Genomic DNA, 26,228 nt, shown 5'->3' on the forward strand with positions numbered 1-26,228 from the left:
CACAGAGGGGAAATGTACATTGTTACGGCAAAAGTAGCCAGTAAAAAGAAGGAATGCTATAATAAAGAATGAGATAACATATTAATATAAAGAAGAAAAAGCACGCATAACTTATTCTATATACAAATAAGACAAATAAGAAGGTTAGTACACCCATGGTTAAAAATGATGAGCAGCAACTTCAAAACTTAGTGACATATGTAATGTAAGGTGTTTGGACAATCAGTGGTGGTTATACAGTCAGACCACTGCAGGAAGGAAGGACCTATGTCTTTCCGTGAGACACCGTGGGTGAAGCAGCCTGTCGCTGAAGGAGTTGCACAGTGCAGACAGGGTTTCTTGGAGGGGGTGGGAGACATTGTCCAGCAGGGAGGACAGCCTGTCTCCCACCACCTCAACAGTGTCCAGAGGGCTCCCCAGGACATAGATGGTCTTCTCTACTAGTCAAGTAACAATATGTAAGCTAAAATTAAAGTTTGATAAATGTTAAATAAATGTTAAGCAAATAAAACTGGTTGGCATATATACAGTATATAGCCTTCATTGAAGATAACATATATTATTTATTCACATGTCACTTTATTTAGTATTTAGTATTCAGCTTAGTTTTATTAGTTATCTTATTACTGTACTGCCATTTGCACTATACGTATTGTTGTATATTGTATATACCTACGTAGTTACTGTAACTATTTCATATTTGCAAAGCTGCTCTTATTGTTGATACATTTAGTTTATACTTAGTTATTTTAGTTTATATTTAGTAATATTGATGTATATTTAGTGTATATTTAGTAGTTTAGTTATATTGAGTGTATATTTCTCCTTCCTTCTTTGTATTGAACTGTTGCACCTCAATTTCCCTCGGGATAAATAAAGCTTCTTGAATCTTGGATCTTGAACATGCAAATGAGTACGTTGTATTTTAATATTGTAAAGATAAAACTAGATCTACCTAATGGTTTCAACAATGAATCTAACATTCAGACATTACATAAATTAAATTGGAAAGCACTTTTTTTTGACGTTGTGGAGATAAACTTAGGACACGTGGGATGCAGCACTGTATCAAATAGTACTCTGTAAAAAAGTGAACTATCCCTTTGCGCTTTATGTCTTTCCATTCGTTTCCTCTTTTAAGGTGCAATTTGATTGGCTCTCCCCGATGCTTCTAGCCAATCAGCCTCCGCCTGCTCTGGAGGAAGGAATAAATGCAAGATGGCTCCTCATATAAAAACAGTCTTCTGGGTCGCCCTCGGCGTGCTACAAAATAACTCTTTACACCTTATTAGGTTAAGATATTTATCCTCGAAGAGTTCTGAGGGGTAACTTAAGCTATAGATTGATATGCGTATGGTACTGGTCGATATTTTGTGGGAGAAGATAGCGAAGATACAGGAGGGACAACTTTGAAGCCATGAATCGGTGGTGAACTCTCTCCGCTTGGCAGACAGAGTTGGGCGGTCAGAAGCACACAGCCTGGGCCTCAGCTAGCTAGCCGTAGCGGCTAACTAGCTTATGACTTCATCCAGCTAACAACGTTACTGTTATCCGCCGCATTGGAAACGTTAAACAGCAGGAAGGGAAACGTCTTAAACTACTGGTTGCCTGTTGAATGCGGGGCGTGAAAGGCCATACCATAACGGAGCATGGCTGTATCAAGGTAAGAATAGCTTATGCGGACTCTTGTTTTATCTATCCGACTTTCCTCACCAATTAGCTGGCTACCCTGCTAATATAGGCTAGCGTTTAATTTGGGATATAATGGCATGTCGACGGCCGACTAGCTATCAAAGCTAACACCGTGTAACGATAACGTGTAGCTTATAGTTTAGTAAATATTTGTGGTATAAGTTTTCAGGCTGGTCACAGCATTAATGTTTACGGCAGGTGCCAAAATGCCGGTAGAATTATTTCACAATGTTGGATTTCACATCCTCTACTGACATACAAGGATTAAATAACATTCGCATTATTGGGAAGTTGTGTCTAAAAAAATCCAATTTGCACTGGCTTCTTGTGGAGAGTTGTATTGTTGTTGGTTCTCTGGTCATGGACAGGTTTAGTGATACAGTGCTCATTTTAACGCAACAAGCGTGTCAAAATGCATCTGTTTACAGCATGCTAAAAACTGTGAAATCTGTAATCTTTCTAAACCTGCTTGATAAACTTATTTTGACATTGTTTTGATTGGCAGCTGTTTTTCTGCTGATATTCCTATGGTAATTCCACGTGGTGTCTGTCGTCCTCTTTGCATAGCAAAGCAAACTCCTGTGGTTTAGCTAAGTATTAGTGCTACTCTAATCCACCTTATTAATAGACCGATAATTATCTCAGTGAAGATCAGGTTCATTAGACAAGTTATGTTCGTCAAAAGCCAAACATGACAGCTACATAATAGTTTTAATTATAGTAGTGTAAGGACCTCAATTCTATTTGTTAACCTGAACGTTGTTATTTTATATTCAATAGAGATACTGTGGGTATACATCTTTCACTGTTTATCTGTTCTACTGTTCTGATTATTTTATTTAATTCATGTGCAATGCTTTTTGAAAAAATAAATTCCCAAACTGGGATCAATAAAGTATATTTGAACTTTTATTATCTTAATAAGTGTCAGTTTGTTGTCAGGATCAACATTATAATTCCATTTTTTAAATTCCATTATATTATTTTTTGCAGAATTAATAAATGTCATCTTGGTGCACACAACAATGAAGATAATGTATTCTGTTCAGCTCATCAGGTTCACAACCTAAAAATGGTCCTTGTAAATAAAGAAGCCAGCATTTTGTTTCGTGATTTGCATTGTGTCTTAATGTCTCAGTTGACCCTGTTTTTTTTTTATTGTGACCTGTCTTTAGACTTGATCGTTTGTTTATACTGCTTGACACTGGAACAACACCAGTAACCAGGAAAGCAGCTGCCCAGCAGCTTGGAGAAGTGGTCAAACTCCATCCACAGGAACTCAATAGCCTTCTGCTAAAGGTGTGTTTGATGGCTTTTTCCAAACTGTATAACATACTTTGAACCTGGCTATATTTTGCTCTCCCTGATATCAAATATGGGAAATACTGATCATTTATAACAGTATAGTATAATGCAATTATTGCTAGTAGGTCAATGGGCCTGTACATGATTCTATTTATAAATACATTGTTGGTTAAAGAGGACATACTATGCTCATCTTCAGGTTCATATTAGTAGTTTGTGCCTCTACTGTCTCCATGCTTTAATGTTCAAAAAGCTCTTTATTTTTCTCATACTGTCTCTGCTGCACCTCCTCTTTTCACCCTCTGCCTGAAACCAGAGCCCAGTCTGCTCTGATTGGTTAGCTGGCCAGCTCTGATGTGATGGTCAACTGGTTAAAGATATATGTCCCGCGCCCTAACCCATCACATACAATATGTTGGAGCGCTAACCAAGTGTTACATAGTGATGTCAACATGTTCTTGAAGTAAATAAAGGAGTCCAATGGAGGTGTTTCAGGCAGGGGGGGACTGTGTGGGAGAGAATACTCCCTCTTGAGAGAGCACAGGGATTGTAGTGTTTGCAGACCATTTACATGAACAGAAACCTATATCACACTACAGAAGGAGAACCCCAAAAAGCATAATAGGTCAACTTTAAACATGAAGTAAATTAAATCGATTATCTGTCCACTTTCAGGTCTTGACCTACCTAAGGAGTCCTAATTGGGACACCCGAATAGCTGCAGGCCAAGCTGTAGAGGCCATTGTGAAGAACATTCCTGAGTGGGACCCGGCGCCGAGGCCCAAAGAAGGTGAGCCTTTTGGTTGAATTTCAGAAATGTTCATCTGAGGCATGTGTGCTTAACCAAACACCTGGATGCAGTTGTCTTCCCTTTTGCCCTTTTGTACTACTGTTTGCCTTTGGTTCTGCCATGATTGCAATGTAAAATGGGCATCAGTTGGCAAAAAGTCAGACTGCAAGAAAGCAGAACAGATGTAGAGACCTGCATATCCACACCATAAAAAAACTGTCAAACCAATTTCTTGTTTTTCTTCTCAACTGTATGGTAAGAATAACACTGATTAATCAAGCCTCATAAATGTTAACCAAGGGGAACTACCTCGCTGCATTTATTTGTCTGCTACATTGTAATAAAAAGAGTACTGATCTGATCAATGTTCTCAAACAGACTTCCTAATTCATTCTTAAATATATGCAAAAGACAGCACCTTCAGATCCAGCGAGAGTACTATTTTATAAAAGCGGTATATTTTCGTAGGTAAAATGGAGAAATGTGCAGTTTATGAGACTTTTTTTTCTGTCTTGCTTGCAGAGTCTTGTGAAGACTTGTCTCCAGAGGACTCCTCTTGTGACCGCTTGAGTTTCTACAACTTTGACATCTCCCGCCTCCTCAAACACGGAGCGTCTCTGCTGGGATCTGCCGGGGCGGAGTTTGAGCTGCAGGATGACAAAACTGGTTTGTGGTGATTTGTCATTGTTTGTTATTTAATTTGAACAACCTCCACACGGTGGAAAGGAAAGGTGTGACTCATTTGATCCGTTAATACAAGAGGAGGGCATCTGGACCGCTTCACTCACACTCTTTTCAATCTATCTGAGCTTGATTCTGACAAACACCCCACTTGAAAAATGAAGCTACCTAACCTTGAATTTGAATTGAATTTGAATAGGGAAAGCTACTCATCCTCTTTTGTCATTTTGACTCGTGCATTTGGTTTTTATCAGGTGTACATCCTCTGTAATCTGAGACCTCTTTTCAGTTTGGAGTGTGTACATCTGTTAACTCACATTTCTTTGTACGAGTCTGAATTAAACACAGATTTTAAGCCCATTTAAAATATTTTTTTAATGGTGGGTGTTTTATAATCTTTATAAAAAGTAGTGTTTATTAAAATGTATTTAATTATAAAAAAGTACCATTCTGTTGTTGGACTTCCTTTTGCTGACAGCCCTAATACTGTTTGTCACCCAGCTTCATACACCCCCAAATGAACCTTTGCTTATATAATCAGGACTCCTCACACATCTACCATGTACTTGTTCTGACATCCAGTTTTTTTTCTTCTCAGCTGAGATGGACCCCAAGGAGCGTTTGGCCCGCCAGAGAAAGCTACTTCAGAAGAAGTTGGGTCTGGACATCGGTGCAGCTATCGGCATGGACACAGAGGAGCTGTTCAACGATGAGGACCTCGACGACAGCTGCCAGCAAACTGGGCTCCGAGCGCAAGAAAGCAAACCCACAGCTGGATCCAGCTCTCGCAACCATGTGGTCGGTCCCATTCAAGATTTAAAGACTTTTGCGGTCACATGCACAATAGCTTCAGCATTGTTTTGGCAATAAAAAGTCCCCCGTTCGTTCAACAATGCAACAAACATGCATCAGAAGAAATTGAAAATGAAGAGACCACTCCAAATTTCTTCTTAAATCTTTATCTCTACATGTATGGCAGCCAACACAGAAAAAATGATCAGTAGTTTATAGAATACAATAATACAAACATAATAATAATTTAACACCTCTTTCAACACGTGTCTATAAATAGTAAAACCAGAGAAACTGATAATGCTGAAGTGGTCTCTTAATTTTTTCCGGGGCTGTAGTGCAAGAGAATGGTTTAAGTAAAAAGCAGAAATAGGTCAACTTTATACATGTTACATAGAATAAGGTCAAATAAATCATATACACTGGAATAAAATACTGCCTATTATGATACAATGCAATGAATAAATATGTAGAATGCAAACAGATTTTTGTTTCCTAAAGAAGAGGTGAAGAGGTTTGCCTCTTAGCGTTAACCTTTAAGCATGCCAATCATCTTCCTTCTCTTTTGTGATTTGCTGCATGCATTTCAGATTGGTAGGATGGGAATATCGGTTTTCATCGTGTGAATACAAGATAATATAAACTGAACTGTTTATTTCTCCCTAAATCATAGGTAAGATGCCAAACATGCCACTAATAATAATGTTCTAGACCAGTGGGCATTCTCTCTGACAACACTAGGGAATATGCAACCGCATAATTCTGAAATTCTGGATCCTTATGGGATTGCAACTACGTTAATCCATAGAAGCATAGATGCCTATATACAGCCTATATGTTCCTGTTTGAAAATTAACTTCAGACGACTCAATCCATATTTATTCAATAATTTCTGACTTTGAGAAAGTGGAAAAAACTGCACAATTCCCCAAAACTGCATTATCTCTGAGCTCGCCAAAAAAATTACACACATTCAAGTTATTCTGTAATCTTCTTCACGTGACTATTCTTATTGGAGCCTCTCTTCTCCGGCCTCCAACTTTAAAACCTCTAATCTAAATGTTTGTGAAGGATGTGTTAGGTGCAAGCGTACTGGGAGTAGGGAGCTTCATACACCGATATGCTGCAGAAATCCTTACACAGTGTAAATAATCAATATGACTTTGGGAGGGAGGATACAGTGAGACTGCACACTGCTGCTATTGAGCGTAGGAGGGTAGATCTATTAAAGCGATGCAGCACTTCAAAGATTTGTGGTGCTCTGAGCCTGTGAATAAACATTAAATGACTAATACAGTAATCATCTCTACATTGTAAAGCACCTAAGCCTTTATATTTGGGTTTGGTTTAACTTTAAACATTGATGATTTTCTTTTTAATCCATTCAGGCGGCTGACTTAATTGACTCAGAGTTCAGGCCAGGCATGAGCAATCGTCAGAAGAACAAGGCGAAGAGGATGGCCAAGCTGGTGGCCAAACAAAGATCCAGAGACATGGATCCCAACGAAAAGAGGTACGAATACCAACCGTGACAGCTGCTAAATGCTAGGGCTGTGTTTATTTTCAATAGCAATCCATCAGTGGATCATTGTCCAGATATGTTTGTTATATAAATCTTATAAAACGGTATATCCCAGTTTCTCAAAATCCAAAGTAACATCTTATAATTTCATGTTTTAACCAGCCCAAACAATATTTTGATTCAAAAACACTGACAGACAGGAAATCTACATTTTTATAGTGGCTGAATTTTATTTTTTGAATGGGTTTATCTATACTGAACAACAATGTAAACAAAATACTTTATACATGAGCTGATCCCAAAGACCTGAGACTGTTTCACTGTACACAAATAGCCTATTTCTCTCAAATATTGTTCTCAAATGTGTCTCTATCTTTGTAAGTGAGCATTTCTCCTTTGCCGACATAATCCATCCACCCCACAGGTGAGGCTGATCAGACACCAATAAAAGCCACTCTAAAATGAACAGAGGTGGGGAGGTCAGAAAACCAGTCAGTATCTGGTGTGACCACCATTTGCCTCCCAGTGCAGCACCTCTCCTTCACATAGAGTTGATCAGGTTTTTGATTGTGGAATGTTGGTGATATTGGCAGGAAGTGGAACACGCTGTCTTATTCGCCGATCCAGAGCATCCCTAACATGCTCAATGGGTGACATGTCCTGTGTCAATGGCTTCCAGGAATTTTGAACAGATCCTTGCAACATGCATCATCATGCTGCAACATGAGGGGATTGTTCCGTGAGACAGTTTCTGACTGTTTGTGCAGAAATTCTTGGGTTATGTAAATCGATTTTTGCATCAGCTGTCCGGGTGGCCGGTCTCAGGTGATCTTGCAGATGAAGATGCTGGATGTGGGGGTCCTGGGCTGGTGTTGTTACACGTGGTCTGTGGGTGTGTGGCCTGTTGGATGTACTGCCAAATTCTCAGAAATGTCTTTTGGAGACGGCTTATGGTAGAGAAATGAACATTCAATTCAAGGTGAACATCTCTGGGGGACATTCCTGCAGTCCCTCAAAATGTTGTGGCATTGTGCTGTGTGATTTTTAAACTGCACATTTTAGAGTGGCTTTTACTGTGAGCAGCCTAAGGCACACCTGTGCAATAATCATGCTTTCTGATCACTGTCTTGATATGCCACACCGGTGAGGTGGATGGATGATCTCAGCAAAGGAGAACAACAGTCAGACTCATTTGTGAACAATATTTGAAAGAAATAGGCCTTTAGTGTAGAGAGGAATAAGTCTTAGGTCTTTGTTTTCAGCTCATGAATAATGGGAGCAAAACCAAAAGTGTTGCATTTTATATTTTTGTGTATAAATATTTTCTGTTGCTATCATTTCAGCTCAACATGATCATTATATGCATCTTAAAGACGAAGTAGATTCTTTTCTAAAAATCTTTAACAAATCTATCTTTTTGTACTCGATGATGAAAGGATTCTAATTTAGTGGTTAAGGTTGTAGAACACTGTTACCTAAAAAAAGAATGTTTTTTTGGCCGTTGCTAAATAATTCATTTGCTCATTAGGACAATCTTCCAGAATTATCGAATAGGATAAAATGAAAAACATGCAACGTGTGTGTGTGTGTTTTGGATTGCGCGTCTGATAACATGTTTTACTTTTATTTCCCAACCCTTTAGTAACGACAGCTTTGAGGGCGAACCCGAAGAGAAGCGACGGAAAACCACCAACGTAGTGATTGACCAACCGGCAACAGAGCACAAGGTCTTAATCGACAACGTTCCGGATAGCTCGGCTCTTTTGGAGGAGGTGAGGAAATATAAAAAGCCATACAGTAACCCATTCATGTGAAGTCCTGATGATGTCACAGATGCATTGTTGCTTTTTCTTTAGATACACGAGTGGCCTCTGGAGAGCTTCTGTGAGGAGCTCTGCAACGACCTCTTCAATCCTTCATGGGAGGTAAAAACGATTTGAATGTTAACAAGAGGTTTCCAACGAAGCAGTAAAACTTGCTCACAAAGAACTAAATTTAACACCTTTTTCTCTGACCAGTGCAGAATGAATGAACTATTTTGTTTACAGATCCGTCATGGGGCTGGCACGGGTCTTAGAGAAATCCTCAAGTCCCAGGGTGCTGGTGGTGGGAAGCTGGTGGGAAGCACTGCAGAGCAGGTATGTCTTGCTCTTCTCTTCAGACTTTTTTAAAACATTACCGTGAGAATGAAACATGGCACTAACTGTCTGCTGTTTGGATCCAGATGTCGCGGCAGCATCAGGAGTGGATAGAGGACCTGGTCATCCGGCTGCTCTGCGTCTTTGCCCTGGACCGCTTTGGAGATTTTGTATCTGATGAGGTGTGTAATATTTTTAATAGATGTATTGTGGCTTGACCTAGCTGCATGTGCCTCAACATTAAGTACAAATTGTCATGTAATCTTATCTAGTTGCTGTTATGAGATGTGGTTTGGCGTTTTGCTCTCTTCTATCACTCTCCGGAAATCTAGACCACTCTGGGCTTGTGTGACAGATTTGATTTAGATGGGAACAGGGAAAGAGAGCCTGAAGGAAAACAAGTGAAGTACCAAAGTGAGATAACGGGTGTTGTGAAGCTACCAGATAGCCAATATGCGGTCTCTGCTGCAAAGTGTGTGGGTTCCACTCTGGCTCCAGGAACTATTTCTTAATGTCTCCCCCTTTTTAACTGTATGTAGGCACTGTGGCCCAAAAAATGACTGTTATTAAATTAGAAATACCCAGTACACCTGCAGTCAAGCCAGCCTCCACTTGAGAAGAATAAAATAGTCCCCCTGTTCTTTAGCAAGTTCTTATTTATTGACACATTACTTTAAGGGCGTGTTAGAACTGCATTTAAAATAAGAACAAATAAAACTTGAAAGATACAAATTATGATTTTACAAACAGTTACTGCCTAGAATTTGTATTTCATTATTTAAAGTTCCACTTATGATTCAGACAAAAACTATTTACTTTCAAACGACAGTACCTTAGTGTCAGCCCGACTAAATTAGGAGATTATAGTACTCTAATGCAGGGATTCCCAAAGTGTGGTGGGGTGCGCAAGATGAAACATGTAATGGTGGTCTGGTATAAAAATGTTACACAGTTTTGTTTTTTCAGTGGGATTTTTCCATAGGCTACAATAAAAAACAGGAACAATAAACTTTTCCTTTTATTTTAAATAAAAAAACTATAATTTATTAGTTTGATAGAAACGTAGAAGAAGACAGCCGCTGGAACGTCTCATGACAAAGTTATTTATATGGCGATAAAACAAAGCTTTGTCGCGGTTTTTTTTTGCGGTTTTTTTGGGGGCAGCGTCAACCCGGTTGGGACGTAGAAGGGGGTGCGCCGCAAAAAAAGTTTGGGAACCGCTGCTCTAATGCAACATTTCAAAATAAAAGCCTTTTTAAAATACCGTGAAGTGTTTATTTGAATGTTCACTGATGATCATATGCATTGGAGGGTTATTTTGTTAATGTTGTCAAATTAAATAATATTTTGAGAGACTGAAAATACTGAGATATATGTTGAGGCATAACACTTTGAGATCAAACTGTTTATGGAGCCTAAACAGTTTGACACTATGCATATAAGTGCAACAAATGTTATCAACGGGTCGTACTGTACCAACACTATCAAGATGTAATACCAAGCTCAATGCAGTTAAACTAAAAGAAAACCCTCTCTCTCTCGCTCTCTCTCTCCAGGTGGTGGCTCCTGTCAGGGAGACGTGTGCCCAGACCCTCGGTGTGGCCCTTCGCCACATGAGTGAAACGGGTGTTTCCATGATAGTGGACGTGCTGCTGAAGCTGCTCAAAGAAGACCAGTGGGAGGTCCGTCATGGAGGCCTGCTCGGGATCAAGTACGCCCTGGCTGTCCGACAGGTACTACCGGTTCTGTGTGTATTTATATATCAGCATAACCGGGTTCTACAATGTTTTTCACGAGTGCCATCATGAGTCCCTTCTTCTCACATCCAAACAACTCTGTCTCAGGACCTGATCTCCGTTTTGCTGCATCGGGTGCTCCCTGCCATCACTGAAGGCCTACAGGACCTAGATGATGATGTCAGGGCCGTGGCAGCCTCCGCCCTCATCCCTGTGGTGGACGGCTTGGTACAACTGCTGCCTAATAAGGTGAGGGATGCAGTGAAGGAGTGCAAAAATTGGTCCTGAAACCCGGAAATGAGTTAGCATTTTACCACTTCCGGTACCCCTCATCTCTACAACGAAGGTGTGAGAAACTCCGCTCACACGCGGTTTAAAAAGACGGAAGGAGAATGACTTTGGTAAAATAAAAAGTGCTTTATTTTTGCACAAAAGATAAACACAAAGCTCCACAAGCATGGACACGGCGTGTTTCAGTTAATTGGCGTTTTCAGCGGCTCACACGTCCTCCGAGGACCCAGCATACTGCAAGAAGACCAGAACCAGGTTACCAACACGCTTTTCTGTAATGACTTAATTACCTGATTCTGATCAGCTGTCTGGTTTCTGGCCAAGCCACTCCCATCACTACAGCATCCGACGCTCTAACCACAGCCCGCTGCCACACAAGGTTTTTTGAAAAGTGCTTTTGGTTAGATGCCTGAAATAAGGTCTGTGGTTAGGCAAGCTTAATAGATTTTCATTTGTTTCTACGGCGCACAATTACGCAAACACCTTGCCTTTGAATGTTGTTTACAGCCTAACGTTGGGTTTTTAATTCTAGCAATTGCATTTACGCATAAACAATCATACATCTAAATATATGCATCTAAATATTCCTCACCTTTTCAGCTCATCTTTCATCCGTACTGTTTTCCTCATTATCCTCGTTTTGAACGTCCTAATTAAGTGAGTCTCTCTCTCAGGTACCCTTCATTGTGAACACACTATGGGATGCTCTTTTGGACTTGGATGACCTCACTGCGTCCACCAACAGCATCATGACGTTGCTGTCCTCGCTCCTCACCTATCCGCAGGTCCGCCAGTGCAGGTCAGTCTCACGGACGCTCGCTAAATAAAGGCTAGTGACTCGGCAGCAGCTGAAAAGCCACCAGATGAAGTCTTTTGTTGTTGTTGCAGTTGAAAGACCCCTTTTTTAATTTTTTATAAGGCTGATCTTGTATTTATATTGACACACTTTCTCGTCCTCTCCCAGCATGCAGCAGTCCTTAACAATCCTCGTCCCTCGTGTTTGGCCCTTCCTGAGACACACCATATCCTCAGTAAGACGGGCAGCGCTGGAAACCCTTTTCACGCTGCTGTCTAAAGCTGACGAGGTAAAGTTGACTTAAGAGCAGTGAGACATTAGTTTGGTAAAGACAATCAGAAATGAATAAATGGCAATGTGTTTCCGTTCTTCAGAGCTGTGCGATGTGGATCAATCCCATCCTACAGGACATGCTGCGGCACATGTTCCAGTCCTGCATACTGGAGAGCAATGAGGAAATCCTGGAGCTCATTCAGAAGGTCGGTTGCATCAGTTTGATTATTGCAAACATGTGGGAATGTTGTCTCTCTATCTGGATAAGTCTCATTTTCTCCTTGTTCTCCAATGAGCTTTTTTTCTTTTTAGCCTTGAATTGTGTGATTTTATTTATTTCTGGGTGCAGGTGTGGATGGAGCTGCTGTCTCAGGCCCCGCATCAGTTCGTGGTGGCAGCCAGCTGTCCTTGGATGGGCGCCTGGCTCTGTCTCATGATGCAGGCCTCACGCATTCCCATAGACATCAACATGCTGCTGGAAGTAAAGGCCCGCTCTAAGGTAGAACACTTTAATCATGGCTAAATAAAATAATGAGTTTGTTGTTGATCGTCTGTGTTTATAGTGTCTGCAGTATTATAAGAATGAAACATGTTTGAGCTGATGTGTGTAATAATCAATCCTGTGTTGATGCAACAGGATAAGGCTGGTGCAAAGGGACGTCAGTGTACCATCCAGGTGAAGGAGACGGTGCAGGAGTATATAGCTGGAGCGGAAACGGTGACGGAGGACTCGGTGACGAGGGACTATGTGGTGGTTCGCTCCCGCCTCATGGCTGCCAGGTCAGTTTACATATTTGCATCATAAGATAGGAACATCTCCTGGGGCCTCAACTATAAAAGTACTGCATATGCTCAGAAGACGCAAGCAATTTTTCTGATTTATAAAAAAACAACTTAACGGGACAATGTGCGGTCCTCCACCGACACTTTGACCCACGCACAAAAACAGGAGAACTAAGAAACTGTGACTCCATTGGTAGCAGGATTAAAGCAGAAAACCATGTAGATATAATACCATACACTCAAATATTACCTCTAATGTATCATGTATGAAGATTTCATTTTCATAAATGGATAAAAGCCAATCTTAAAATGAATAAATAAACAGGTGTGTGTGTGTGTGTGTGTGTGTGTGGTACAAAAAACCCAATTTGAATAAATATTGATTTGTTATTGCAAACCACCCCTCGCATATGTTCTGTAATCATCACAGGCTGCAGTGCTCGTGTGTTTATAAAATGCATTCCCATATATTATTTGGTTTTATAAATGAGGCCCCTGATCTCGAAGTGAACTCTCAACTTTCTCTCACTAAACGTTTGCCTGCTCTCTCTATGTCTCTGTAATCCAGACTTCTGGGGGCCCTGTGTCGGTGTATCTGTGACCCCCAGGTCAACGCTGCGTCCCAGGAGATCCGACCAGCCGAGTCTTTAGGCCAGCTGCTGCTCTTCCACCTCAACTCTAAGTCGGCCCTGCAGCGCATAGCTGTGTCTCTGGTGCTGTGTGAGTGGGCTGCGCTGCAGAAGGTGAGGAGCTGTTGAGTTTGTTTGTTGTGGATTAAAAGTGTTTGGGATTTAGTATGAGCCTAACGGAAGTCTCTCTTCCAGGACTGTCAGGCGGTGTCATCCATAGTGCAGCCTCGTCTTCTGGCCATCCTGTCTGAGCATCTGTACTACGATGAGATCGCCATCCCCTTCACACGCATGCAGAATGAGTGCAAGCAGCTCATCGCTCTGCTCGCTGACGCCAACATAGACCTGCAGGACCGCCTCAACTGCAGCGTCTTCACTATCGATCAGGCTAACGAACTGGTAGGTGAAGCCACACACGTCAGAGAATCAGAATCCTTTATTTGTGGGGAATGTATTTAGAGTGAGTAGAGTATTAACTATAGAAGCACATTTAAACAAGAATCAAATAATACTTTGATTATTAAAGTTGGTGAACATATTAAAAGTATTGAAATAGTGGCTGGTTATTAGATTCTTACATTGTAAAAGTAGAGATTGCCTGTCATTATTTCAACAGTTTAAAACTTTACCGTGGACCAACATAAGAAAACTCAACTTGATTGTGTAATTCAGAAACCTTTTATTATTGTGGGGAAGCGGCTCATTAACAAGACTTTTGGTTCCATTTTTCAAATCTCGGTTAATTCTGAGAGGAATATCAGGCCTGAAACAAATACATGACTATACATGATTTTAAACAGGTGTGAGTCCATAAAGGTTATGGTGTATGGGGAGGGCAACTTAGAATGCATCACAGGTTTCTGAAGCATCTTCAAATGGGCCAGTGTTTGTTTTGTATAGAATACATTGAATTGGACTTTATATTGTTTTTAATGTTTCCCCAAAGCAACATTACGGTGGCTGGGGAGTGACTATTAGAATGGGCCAAAAACTGAAGTTCATTGACTCAAGGTTTTGAAGGGGCACCCCCCACCCCCCCCCCTCATGTTAAATTCCCAACTTTACTGTAAAAATGTACATTCACATTCTGGTACCAGAAATTGCTTTGGGTCTGTATCTGTAAAAGTTGAGTCTAGATTGTATAGATGTTCTATACTTGATTGATTACCTCAGTAAACATTAGATTGTGGTCGTAATTGTTTCCTAGGTAACCACCATCTTTACCGAGTCGACAGCGTGTCTGAACGTCAGGTCCAGTCAGTATCAAGCTCTGGACGGGAAGCGTCAGCAGGCTCAATCCACGATGATGGAGACGAACGCAGAGTGGCAGCAGCTGCATCTGCGCGTCCACATGTTCACAGCCTGTGCAGTCATCAACCTGCAAGTGCTTCCAGAGAAGCTCAACCCGCTGGTCCGCCCCCTGATGGAGACCATCAAGCGTGAGGAGAACACCCTGATCCAGGGCTACGCTGCTTCCTTTATAGCCAAGCTGCTACAGCAGTGTGCCGTACGCTCGCCCTGCCCCAACCCCAAGATCATCAAGAACCTCTGCGCCTCGGCCTGCGTGGACTCTGCCGTCACACCCTCCTCTGCCTGCCCCGTCCCCCCCACACTGGACAGCACCAAGGGTAAGAAATTTCAAAGCTTAGGAGATTTTATTATAATGTGCCCTCAACCAGCTGGATTTCAGAGCTGGGTTTATAATGACATCTTTACAGGGCTGTAAGGAAGTGCTTATGCTTGTTGGGGTTGTCCCTCTGCTGTAGTGTGGTATATAGATTTCTGTGCATGTAAATGGTCTGCAAAGGCTAAAATCCCAGCCCCATTAGACTCTTTGCTTTCTTTCGTCACATAATGACATCTCTATGTAACACTCGCATCTATTGTCCAATGCTCCAACACATCGCATGTAATATGCTAATAGATGGGACTTGTCTGACATCTCTAAGGTTGACCACATCACAACAGAGCCGACCAGCTAACTAATCAGAGCAGACGGTGCAAAGAGGGTCTGCAGCACAGGCAGTATGAGAAAAATAAAGAGCTTTTTGAACGTTAAAGCATGGAGACGTCACACAAGAGAAAAAATATGGACCTGAAAATGAGCATATTTTGTCCTTTAGCATCGACTTTTAAATGAACTATTAGTGTTATACTATTCATAGAATTAGATTCCAGTGGTGCTGTGTAAGGTTTTTTTTTCTACTCTCTTGACTCTCTTTGATCCAAACAGTTCTAATAACTTCCAATAAGACTGTTGTAAAGTTCAGATGTCCACATTTATTGAACAGTGGATGGATTGATGCAGCAGACCCATTTGTTTGATCGGATTAATCACTTTATGTAGTTCTTTGTTTTGGGATTGTTGTTTTGTTTGAAAAAACTTCATTATAATTACAGCCCTACATTTTAATCATTCTACTGACTTATACATACTCTACATATTGTCTTAGCTTTTTTGTTTTTGTCAAATTGAAAGTAAAACAGCAAACTGAATAATGGTATGAACACTTCACTAGCTCTCTCCACTGAAACATTTCTCTCCTTTTTATTTCTCCAGGCAGTGTGTTGGAAAAGGACTGCACGCACCACATGGTCAACAAAACCCGAGGCATCATCACGCTGTACCGCCACCAAAGGGCAGCGTTTGCCATCACCAGTAAGAGGGGGCCCACCCCTAAAGCCCCAAAGGCTCCCACCACCGAGCTTCCTCCCGGCAGCACCATCAGCTCTGATAATGATGAGGTACAGAAGAGCATCTCCCCTTGAATATAAAACAAGGTAAACACAACCTGTTCCCTAAATGGATGTCTGTATGTTCCTTTTTTTTTTTAGAGCAAGAAGCCGTTACTCATTCAGAGACGTGGGGCGGAGTTCTCCCTGACAACTGTTGCCAGGCACTTTGGGGCAAGCTTCACCAAGTCTCTGCCGTACCTTTGGGAGAACACCGTGGGACCACTGAGGACAGCAGTGACGGAGAAACAACTCATAGGTTTGTTGATTTGGTTGATAGGCAGTAAAATGACTGTATATCATTCGTGTTGTATCTTTCATGCCCATTACAATATAACCTCAGAGTGTTTGAGAAAACATCAACAGCCTTTTCTTTTAAAGATTTATCAACTATTTTGCCCAAATGGACTTTAATACAGCTAACGGCTAAGTTTAAATGCCAAATTCGGTCGAAATGTTTAGTTTTCATTATTCAGAGCCAGGTGGCAACATCAGGCAAAGTGAAGCCATTTTGCAGAACTGAAATAAATGTGTCTTTCTGCCATCAGAAAGCGACTCAAAATGATGACCAATGACCCTACTTTCCCCCGTAATCATTGTGAGCAGGTGATTATGGTCTTAACCAGGGTAGGAATTTCATGACAGCCGTGGCCGTCATTGCCCCTCGGTCTGGCCGTGATGCCCCGAATTGTACGTCCTATGGCCTTTGTGCCCTGATACTGTTAAAATCTCGAAGTTGCTTTAAAAGCGGTGGTCTGGGCTGCATTAGTCCTTGTAGCTTGGATTGGTTACGCGCATCTCACATGTCGTCATCGCATCATTCAATCATCATTGTAGCGTCTCTCTGTCCGTGAGTTTGTTCACTTCTGAGACAGGTCACTGTCGTCCGTAACCACGCCAAAACAACAAAGAAGTACGTTAATTATCACTCGTGCACACTCTCACTCTCTCTCCAGGAACCTCCCTTCTCCTCACCCAGTGGTGTTTTTATATGTACAAAACTGGTGCGGCACGAAGAACTTGGATATTTATATATAGGCTTCTTGTACCTTAATACATGGAGTAAAGAGCGCTATCACAAAGCAAAACTTAACAATAACAACACCGTGATGCCTCAGCATGAAAACACCACACTGTAGGAAAACAGACACTCGTCACCGTGGTTACAATATCAAGCGACCCAGCAGATCGAGAGCCTAAAGGCTAAACACAGACATCAACATAAACTATACTTTCGCTCCCCAGAGCTCCAGTATATAGTCAACTTCTTTAATTTTCTGTTTGTTATTCACCGCTGGTGATGTAGTCTAAGCCCTCTCGCCTCCTCTTCATACCTACATTTTTCGCACACACACTTACAGCCAATCAGCTCTGGCTTATGAGATGACATTTTAGTGGGGCTGCGAGCGCTTTGCTCCACCTGGGATTTATTTTTTGCCGCACACATTGAATGAAAAACGACTCTATTCAATGTAAAAAAGGTGATTTGTTTCCATGTCATTCGTGTGTTTTTATTTTCAGAAAGTGAAGTTATTTATTTGTAAGCTCCAAATCCACATGTTTCCCTGATGGCCTTTTGTGTCACACATTTTTTTAGAGCACAAAGGCCAAATGGCTTTGCCCCTAAAATGATGAAATTCCAAGCCTGGTCTTAACCTTTTTTTCCTCCCTAGTGTTTTTCAGTCCAGCATGAGGCTACCCTAGTAAATTATTTTAGGCTCAAATAGATGATAAAGCAGCTTGTGAAAAATGCTGAGGTCCAAAAGGTTGGATTATATGTGTATATCAAATGAATTCACTTCATTACATTAAAATGTTTATCTTCCAGGACTATGCATTATAGGAACTTCAGGATGTTTGTCGTCAGAAATGTGAACCTCTTTGTTTCCGTTTTGTTCAGACAGGCAGGTCCAGCTGGAGAGGGGGGACGCTGCGGCTCAGGAACTGGTCAACTCGCTACAAGTGCTGGAGGTCATGGCGGGGGCCATGGCTGCTGAGCTCAGGCCTTTGGTAAGACTGCTCTGCTGTGCGTTTATACCCACATCTTCTGCCTTACCTTTGGTTCTAAATGTCATCTCAGCATATACAGATTTGACAGGTAAATATTGTTGCTAGAAGCCAAAGGGAGTTTATTTGTAGCACATTTTAACAAAGCAATACAAAGTGCATTTAAGACGTAGTTCTATAGGAACACATTTTAAAATAAGGTTTAAAGAGACTCATTACAAAATCAAGACTAAAACATTTAACAAGCTAAAATGGAACAAGGAAGCTGTCAAATAATATTGCAGTTAGGAATAGTTACAGCAGTAAAGTAAGCAGCCGTAAACAGAAAAGCCTTCCACTTTAATAACAAAAATTCTGAGTTTGTCCAAGAAGTATGGACCATAAATACTAAACACTGCTTCTCCATGTTTAATTTAATAATTGTTCATATAGCAATATTCTACGCTCTACTTTTATTAGCGATTTGTCTGTGTTGTTTTCAGAATGCGTGTCAGTATGGATCCATTTTATTTTTACCTGCCACCTAAATCTACCTCGGGGAACCAAGAAATAACCTGAACATAGATTAAACCTTTATTATTCCCTAAATCATCCAGTGCTTTAAATAACCAACAGTAGTATTTTGAAGTCATGATGCATCCTAAATCAGCTATTATAATGCAAACAAATGATTGACTTTGTCTCCCCCCCCCTCTAGCTACTGGAGCACTTACCCCACCTGTTCACCTGCCTGCAGCACCCGTACACCGCGGTGCGCCACATGGCAGCGCGCTGTGTGGGCGTGCACAGCAAGATCGCCATGCTGGAGACCATGAACGGCTTCCTGGAATGTGTGCTCCCCTGGCTAGCTGCTATCGACGACTGCACCAAACAGGAGGGCGCCATCGAAGCTTTAGCCTGTATCCTTCACACAACCAACTCACTCTTGATTCAGCTAGCACAAACTTCATGCATTCCTGCTGTTTTCTAACACGTTTATATTGAGCGCTTTATGGAAGTGTACACGGATTAGCACGGACCTTGTAGCATTATCTCTCCACAGTACTGTCCTTGACTAGCGTCTCCCCAGGTGTGATGGAGCAGCTGGATGTGGACATTGTACCGTACATTGTGCTTCTCGTAGTGCCGGTGCTGGGCCGCATGAGTGATCCCAGTGACAGCATTCGCTTCATGGCCACACAGTGCTTCGCCACACTCATCCGCCTGCTGCCCCTAGAGGTATGTGCGCTCAAATGGGAAGCACTCTGCAAAATATCCTTCAATCTCTCATCCATTTTCACATTGTCATAATCGAGGTTGACATTTTTTTGTTGTCCACAGGCAGGTATACCCGACCCCCCCGCCATGTCCGCTGACCTGATCCGTCAGAAGGCCAGAGAGCGCCACTTCCTGGAGCAACTACTAGATGGCAGAAAATTGGAGAGCTACAAGATCCCGGTGCCCATAAAGGCTGAGCTCAGGAAGTACCAGCAGGTGTGTGTCAGCTTTAATTACTGTATGAAGTTAAAAAACAGACTGCAAAAAGTAGTCTGAGGTGGTGGTCTCATTACATACAAAATAAATATGTGAAATATGTTCTTTAGTGTGTAGATTTATTATTATACATTATATTAATTACATTTCTACAGGTACACCCATATTTCAATGTAAATATTTCTATATTTTAATGTTATAGTTAAATTATAATGGTTTTTATCAGTCCCAATTTTATTTTTATTTTTATGTACACAACACCAAGTCAAATCGTATGTGTTAACCTACTTGGCAATAAACCTGTTTCTGATTGTTGCTAGCTTTTTGTACTTTTATTAGCTGGTGTTCTAGAGGAATTGTAGCACTTAAGTGATGAATACACTGAAGAGGATTCCTTTATGATGTATCAGTGGACTGATCTCAGTGTGGGTGTTTGTCCTCCTGCAGGACGGAGTGAATTGGCTGTCCTTCCTGAACAAATACAAGCTGCACGGGATCCTTTGTGACGACATGGGCCTCGGCAAGACGCTGCAGTCCATCTGCATCCTGGCAGGAGATAACTACCTCAGGTATCACACCGCAGCACTGATAGTGTTTGACTTTCAGCGGCACAGCATCAGAACAGTGACTCACCTTCTCTCTGGCTCCACACAACATGAAGCTACATCACGAAGGATTTGTTCCCTCTATAGTACATTTGCAGCTTTATAATCGAAAGAACTACGCTAGGAAAATGTTTTAGCCATTAATGCAGTTGCTTATATGCTGTTGTATGTAATCAGATACTAATACTACTACTGCTGCTATATTGCAGATGTGTTACTAGAAGTGCTTAACAAAAACCTAAACAGTTAGCAAACATACCTAAGGCTGCCCCCAATTAGTCGACTAAACGCTAGTCGGCAAAAAAAGTCTTCGTTGGATCCTTTTTCATTAGTCTATTAGTCGAAAGGAAGGGTAGAAACCTCAATCTGTGCGCCTGTCTGCGTGTAAGATTTTAAAGGTTCATTATTACAGTTGTATTTACATTTTATGTGTAGCACAACATACCATGCTGTTATAATAACCTTTATCAGCCGTGGAAACTGAAAGCATTTTGGGAGAAAAAAATAAAGCGAGATTAATAATCATCATAAACATCGACTAATCGCCTGAATTGACAACTATTGGTCGACTATAAACGTTTTTAGCCCTACTAACTCCCCCTTGCTAGAGGATAAGCAGAGTAGCATATAACCTTGTGATTAAAAAGAACACTAATACCATCAAAGGACTGAATAAAATAAGCTTAAATGCAGTTCAATTATAAGTGAAATTAAAAACGTTAGTCTTAGGTTTGCCCTTTTTTCAAAGTAAGGTAAAAAAAGAAGTCGTTGAGGCTTGATTTTAAGTTAATATTAACAATTGTTAATGCAGGAAGAATCCCTCTCTCTCTACAACACTATATAATACTTGCCATCATCTGCGTGTACAAACATGTACTATTTTCAAAACAAAGACCTGATTATAATAGGAGATGTCTCATTAAAGATGAACTCCAAAAAGAGCAAGGTTGTGCTTGTTTGGTTTAAAAGAGTGGATTCCCATCAAAATGTTAAAGGTCCCCTATTATTCAAAATGCACTTTTGCTGTCTTTTATACATAAATATGTGTCCCCGGTGTCTGAGACCCTCAAAGTGTCGGAAAATACAACCCTCTCTCTGTTCCTCCTTACCCACATCTCTAAAAATGGGGGGTACAAACGAGCTGATCCAGATTTCATAACTGAAATGTGGGCTGGCCTTACATTGAACTCCTGGCAACGTCCCCCCACGTTACACGTCCCAACCTATCGTCCCCTATATACAATCGCGAGCTGAATCCCCTCCGCAGCACGTCTGTGTGTTCAGCAGGATGTCTGCAGGAGGGACCTAGAGTTGTTGTAAATATAATACATATAATGTCTCTGTTCTAGTGGTAAACACTGAGAAGTGTTTCAGAAATAATGCTGGATGTGGTTTGGAACAAAATATGGTGTTTAATCACGGCAGCGTTTAGCTGAGTGTCTGTTAGAAACTTCTCTCTTCAGACAGAGCTGCATGATGCTGCTAAGGGGCGTGGCCAGCTTCAGCTCAAATTTAAAGCAACAGTCACAGAATCAGCACTTCAGGAACAGGGCTGGAATAGAGGGGGATGAGGCATGCTACAATGGGGGATCTGTTTGGTATTTTGAACAAAACCCTTCACAGACATGTTTTGTATAGATATTGCCCTACAATATATTGTTCAAATATAGCATAATAGGAGACCTTTAAAATCATCATGTATAACATTGTGGACAATAAGCTTCTATGTGCAGCTTGGTTTGAAAGTTCTACCAGTGGTTTTTGTTGCTGTTTTCTTTCATTTGATCTCTAAAAGTCTTTTATGTTGGAATCGTTCTGAAGTGCAGTGTGAGTAGACTCCACTCAGCCTTCCCTGTGTTTGATCTATCCAGGGCTCAGGAATATGCCAAGACCAAAGCGGCAGACTGCAGCCCCATGCCCTCTCTGGTGGTGTGTCCTCCCACGCTGACGGGCCACTGGGTGGACGAAGTGGGCAAATTCTGCTCCAAAGAATACCTCAACCCACTGCACTACACTGGGCCTCCTACAGAACGCATGCGGTAAGGCAGAGTTACACGTTGTGCTCTGCGTTAAGCCTGTGTCCTGAAGATTTAACACTTGAAACCGTACAGTAGACTGTTCAAGAGAGCAAGCTACTAACTTTTATTTGAAGTTATGATTACATGGTAGTAGTTGTGAATAAACAAACACACATTGACTTATTCAAACATTATTTTCCAGGTTGCAGCACCAAGTGAAAAAACACAATCTTATCATCGCTTCTTATGATGTTGTTCGGAATGACATCGACTTTTTTAGGTGAGTATTCTTCTTATTCTCATCGGTCTTCATGCTTTCACGCGCTCAGTTATGAACATGAACTTCAATGATCTTTTTCAGAAATATCAAATTCAATTACTGTATCCTCGATGAGGGTCACGTCATCAAGAACGGGAAGACGAAACTTTCCAAAGCCATCAAGCAGTTGGCTGCCAACTTCCGCGTCATCCTGTCAGGAACACCAATCCAGGTGAGCTCGCAGAAATCACACGGTTGATGTTGTACTCCCTCCCCCCCCCCCCCCCCCTTGTGTTGACCAGTCAGCATGACCGTTTCCACTCTCTCTACCTCAAGAACAATGTCCTGGAGCTCTGGTCATTGTTTGACTTCCTCATGCCGGGCTTCCTCGGAACAGAACGTCAGTTTGCTGCTCGCTACGGTAAACCCATCCTGGCCAGTCGTGACGCCAAAAGCTCCTCCCGGGAGCAGGAAGCAGGTCTGTAAATACTGCAATCTTTAACTGAATATTGCCTTTCCTGACATTCTATCGAGGGGTGCAGAGATGTTGTCATAACAAGGGTTCCGTCAACAGAAAGACAAAGGGGTTTTTATTGTATTTTGCAATTTGCAGGATATGAAATCTGTGTACAGGTTTATGATACCACTTTTATAATCATCAAAGTGTAAATGCAATCTCCAGAGCGGTCACATGACTTATGTGACAATGCTAAGCTAAAGGGGGCTAATGTTTGCAGAGATGCTGTTTAGTTGTCTCATTTAGTCACTTGTTAGCAATGGCCGACACCTAGAAGTTTCAGTGGAGTATTTATGTATTTACGTCAGAGAACAAACCACAAAAATCACTTCATCTTGCCACAGACTTTATTTCTTATCTTTCAAAAACATGTACAATAACCATTGACTAAAAGACGAAGGATCTGTGCTAAAATGCTGACTATTTCCGGGTTTAGGTGCTCATTCCTGCAGCAGTTTTTTTAAAGAAATAAATAGGACTAGTACACAGGGCTGGGTGATATGGAGCAAATCGGATATCCCGGTATTTTTAGTCCGAATGTCTGTCTGGTCTGTCTGGTCTGTCTGGTCTGGTCTGGTCTGGTCTGGTCTGTCTGTCATCATAAACTTGTTTTTAGACTATCAAAGTCAAAACCTTCCAGGTTTTCTTTTTCTTCTCAAATAACACATGTATAAACAACAGGTGTTCCCTGTTTGAAATATGCACAGTAATATGTAAAAAATGAATGAAATCTATAGTTCAAATAGCCTACATTTTATAACAATAGACACAATTCTGCTGTGGCAAACAACAAAAATAAATCAAATCAAATAAATGATGCTTGCACTGAGCTTTGTTTTTGAGCGAGAGGCTGACACAGGCTGCGAGACCTTGGCCGCAGCAGCACCATGTAGTTTAATACTTTCTTCATACAGCAGTTGGTGGTTCTGCTGTAGATGGTGGAAGAGATTTGAGGTGCTTCCACCTTTTTAGACGCGATCTGTTTTCGGCATGATTTGCAAAACCCGTCAAGTTGCTCGACATCTGCAATACGAAAGCCGAAATATCTCCAAATGACAGAGCCATTATTTTTTTTCTTGGGCAATAACTGTTCGCCGCTATCCACCGGCACCGTGTCCGCCATGTTTTCTTCTAAAAGTTTGTTGTGATGCGTCGTTGTGCGCGTAGGAGAAGGCTACGTAGCCTACGTACACATGCAAGGGGCGGGGTTGAGCAGCAGAGTTTTGTGCTGGCACAGAGGAGCAAACGGCATTACAAAATAGCGGTCGTTAACCAACATCAAAACATATTAAATATCGGTATGGCGGTATTGTCTTGACTACATATCTCTTTCTAAAATATATCGGTATAACTCCTAATACCGATATACCGCCCAGCCCTACTAGGACATTACCTGTGGTTAATATCCGTTTGTCCCCCAGGTGTCCTGGCAATGGAGGCCCTACATCGGCAGGTGCTGCCCTTCCTTCTGAGGAGGATGAAGGAGGACGTGCTCCAGGACCTGCCTCCTAAAATAATTCAGGACTATTACTGCAACTTAAGTCCTCTACAGGTAACCGTGCCCCCCAATCACCATAGGTCACCATTGACTCTTTCTGTGAAAACATATCGTCTGACGGCCTCAGCGTCGCATGTCTTGCCATTGGCGTGTAATAGTGATCTGGGATCCCGTTCATCTTCTCTTTAGAGTTCAGTCAACACTGAAATGCTTGATCAGCAAGTTCGGGAGTCTGTAATACTGATAACAAAATCTAACATTTATCAGCTCATTTACTGTACTCGGAAACAGCAACATGAGTCACTGTATTGTTGACTATTTCCTACATCAACTCTGGAAAATACAGACTTCGGGTATCACCGATGAAAGTAGCTAATGAGTGAGCATCTCGCTCCTTCTAACCGGTGTAACAATGCTGTATGCTTTCTCTGTACCTGCAGGTTCAGCTGTATGAAGACTTTGCAAAGTCTCGAGCCAAGGCCAGTGTGGAGGACAGCATCTCCAACAACGCCCCAGAGGAGGAGGAGAAGCCCAAGCTGAAGGCCACTGGACACGTCTTCCAGGTACAGGTTTTATTAATTTGTAGTATCTCATGCAGGGATCAAATGTCAACATGCTCTGAAACTTTGGTTAAGAAACTCCCAAGTTTACATTCTGTTTTTCACCTATATCCATTCTATTTCTGAGGTCTAACAATGGGTTTTTCTTCCTTATTACAACATTTAAAAAAAGGAGATGAGTCATGGTTACAAATCAAAGCATTTGTTGGTAACACTTTTGAATTCTTACTGTGTAATTATCTCCTACAGATGCTTCTCATTATGACTCCGCAGTAATAGTTCCTCCATGTGTTTCAGGCTCTGCAGTATCTGCGGAAGCTGTGCAACCACCCGAGTCTGGTGTTGACCCCGCAGCATCCGGAATACAAACGCATCTCGGAGCAGCTGGCGGGTCAGAACTCCAACCTGCGGGACCTGCAGCACGCACCCAAACTCTCCGCTCTCAAACAGGTACTGTTACATACCCTGTCTAGACAGGTGTCCAACCTGGACTCTTTTCACTCAGGGAACATATACAGAAACATATCTGAAGGGCTGGGCCCCTCACTAGTGGCGAGGTATTTTGCCTCGTATGTTAAGTTATAAGTTAGCGAAATCAATCAAATGTTGGGACCTTGTGCTTCAAACTTGAATATTATTTTAGTTTTTTAAGGCTAGCCTCCATCACGGCTCTCCTTAGGGTTTTATTTAATTTGTGACCAAAGTGTTGTCTGCTCATTCCTTAAAACAGAGGCCTCAGACTTCTTATAAGGGAACATATGGTGGTGCTGGTTATGCAAAAACGTTTCTTTATCAACTAACATTTGTTAGAAAAAGTTTACAATTATAATTGACTGAATTTATTTGAAGTGTTCTTATTAACACATACTGTTTTATATTATGTTGACATATAGTTTTAGGAAGTACAATATAAGACAAGCACAAGTTGCATGTGTGCCGTATTCCTTTATACTTTATGAATTAGCTGAGGGCCGATTCAAAATGGACACCGGGCCGCATTTGACCTACCGGCCATAGTTGGCACAGCCCTGCCTGAGACCCTCGTAATGTGCAAGGAAAAACTCCAAGAAAAAACCCCAGTTAATGGGGGAAATTATAAGCTGCCTCGGGCGTGCAATAGATGTCGTCTG

At 41.6% G+C, this 26,228-nt stretch overlaps 1 protein-coding gene across 1 annotated transcript in view; it reads left to right on the forward strand.

Annotated features, from left to right (window-relative positions):
* The first annotated feature begins 1,228 nt into the window (after nt 1-1,228).
* The window catches only part of btaf1 (BTAF1 RNA polymerase II, B-TFIID transcription factor-associated), a 28,064-nt gene continuing 3,064 nt past the window's right edge, over nt 1,229-26,228 (forward strand). The window contains exons 1-34 of the mRNA XM_063875347.1: nt 1,229-1,663; nt 2,868-2,991; nt 3,673-3,787; nt 4,310-4,453; nt 5,067-5,266; nt 6,649-6,773; nt 8,425-8,554; nt 8,639-8,707; nt 8,831-8,920; nt 9,007-9,102; nt 10,477-10,653; nt 10,765-10,905; nt 11,622-11,746; nt 11,912-12,032; nt 12,118-12,222; nt 12,366-12,515; nt 12,654-12,796; nt 13,368-13,542; nt 13,624-13,827; nt 14,636-15,056; nt 15,989-16,173; nt 16,264-16,420; nt 18,062-18,171; nt 18,866-19,067; nt 19,238-19,386; nt 19,489-19,641; nt 20,089-20,210; nt 22,118-22,285; nt 22,467-22,544; nt 22,626-22,755; nt 22,860-23,001; nt 24,462-24,592; nt 24,979-25,101; nt 25,396-25,548. Coding sequence (XP_063731417.1) covers nt 1,650-1,663; nt 2,868-2,991; nt 3,673-3,787; nt 4,310-4,453; nt 5,067-5,266; nt 6,649-6,773; nt 8,425-8,554; nt 8,639-8,707; nt 8,831-8,920; nt 9,007-9,102; nt 10,477-10,653; nt 10,765-10,905; nt 11,622-11,746; nt 11,912-12,032; nt 12,118-12,222; nt 12,366-12,515; nt 12,654-12,796; nt 13,368-13,542; nt 13,624-13,827; nt 14,636-15,056; nt 15,989-16,173; nt 16,264-16,420; nt 18,062-18,171; nt 18,866-19,067; nt 19,238-19,386; nt 19,489-19,641; nt 20,089-20,210; nt 22,118-22,285; nt 22,467-22,544; nt 22,626-22,755; nt 22,860-23,001; nt 24,462-24,592; nt 24,979-25,101; nt 25,396-25,548 — 4,872 coding nt within the window. The 5' untranslated portion in view covers nt 1,229-1,649. The remainder of the gene's footprint in view (nt 1,664-2,867; nt 2,992-3,672; nt 3,788-4,309; nt 4,454-5,066; nt 5,267-6,648; nt 6,774-8,424; nt 8,555-8,638; nt 8,708-8,830; nt 8,921-9,006; nt 9,103-10,476; nt 10,654-10,764; nt 10,906-11,621; nt 11,747-11,911; nt 12,033-12,117; nt 12,223-12,365; nt 12,516-12,653; nt 12,797-13,367; nt 13,543-13,623; nt 13,828-14,635; nt 15,057-15,988; nt 16,174-16,263; nt 16,421-18,061; nt 18,172-18,865; nt 19,068-19,237; nt 19,387-19,488; nt 19,642-20,088; nt 20,211-22,117; nt 22,286-22,466; nt 22,545-22,625; nt 22,756-22,859; nt 23,002-24,461; nt 24,593-24,978; nt 25,102-25,395; nt 25,549-26,228) is intronic.

This window comes from Eleginops maclovinus, chromosome 22 (genome assembly GCF_036324505.1).
Source record: "Eleginops maclovinus isolate JMC-PN-2008 ecotype Puerto Natales chromosome 22, JC_Emac_rtc_rv5, whole genome shotgun sequence".
In the NCBI taxonomy this organism is placed as follows: domain Eukaryota; kingdom Metazoa; phylum Chordata; class Actinopteri; order Perciformes; family Eleginopidae; genus Eleginops; species Eleginops maclovinus.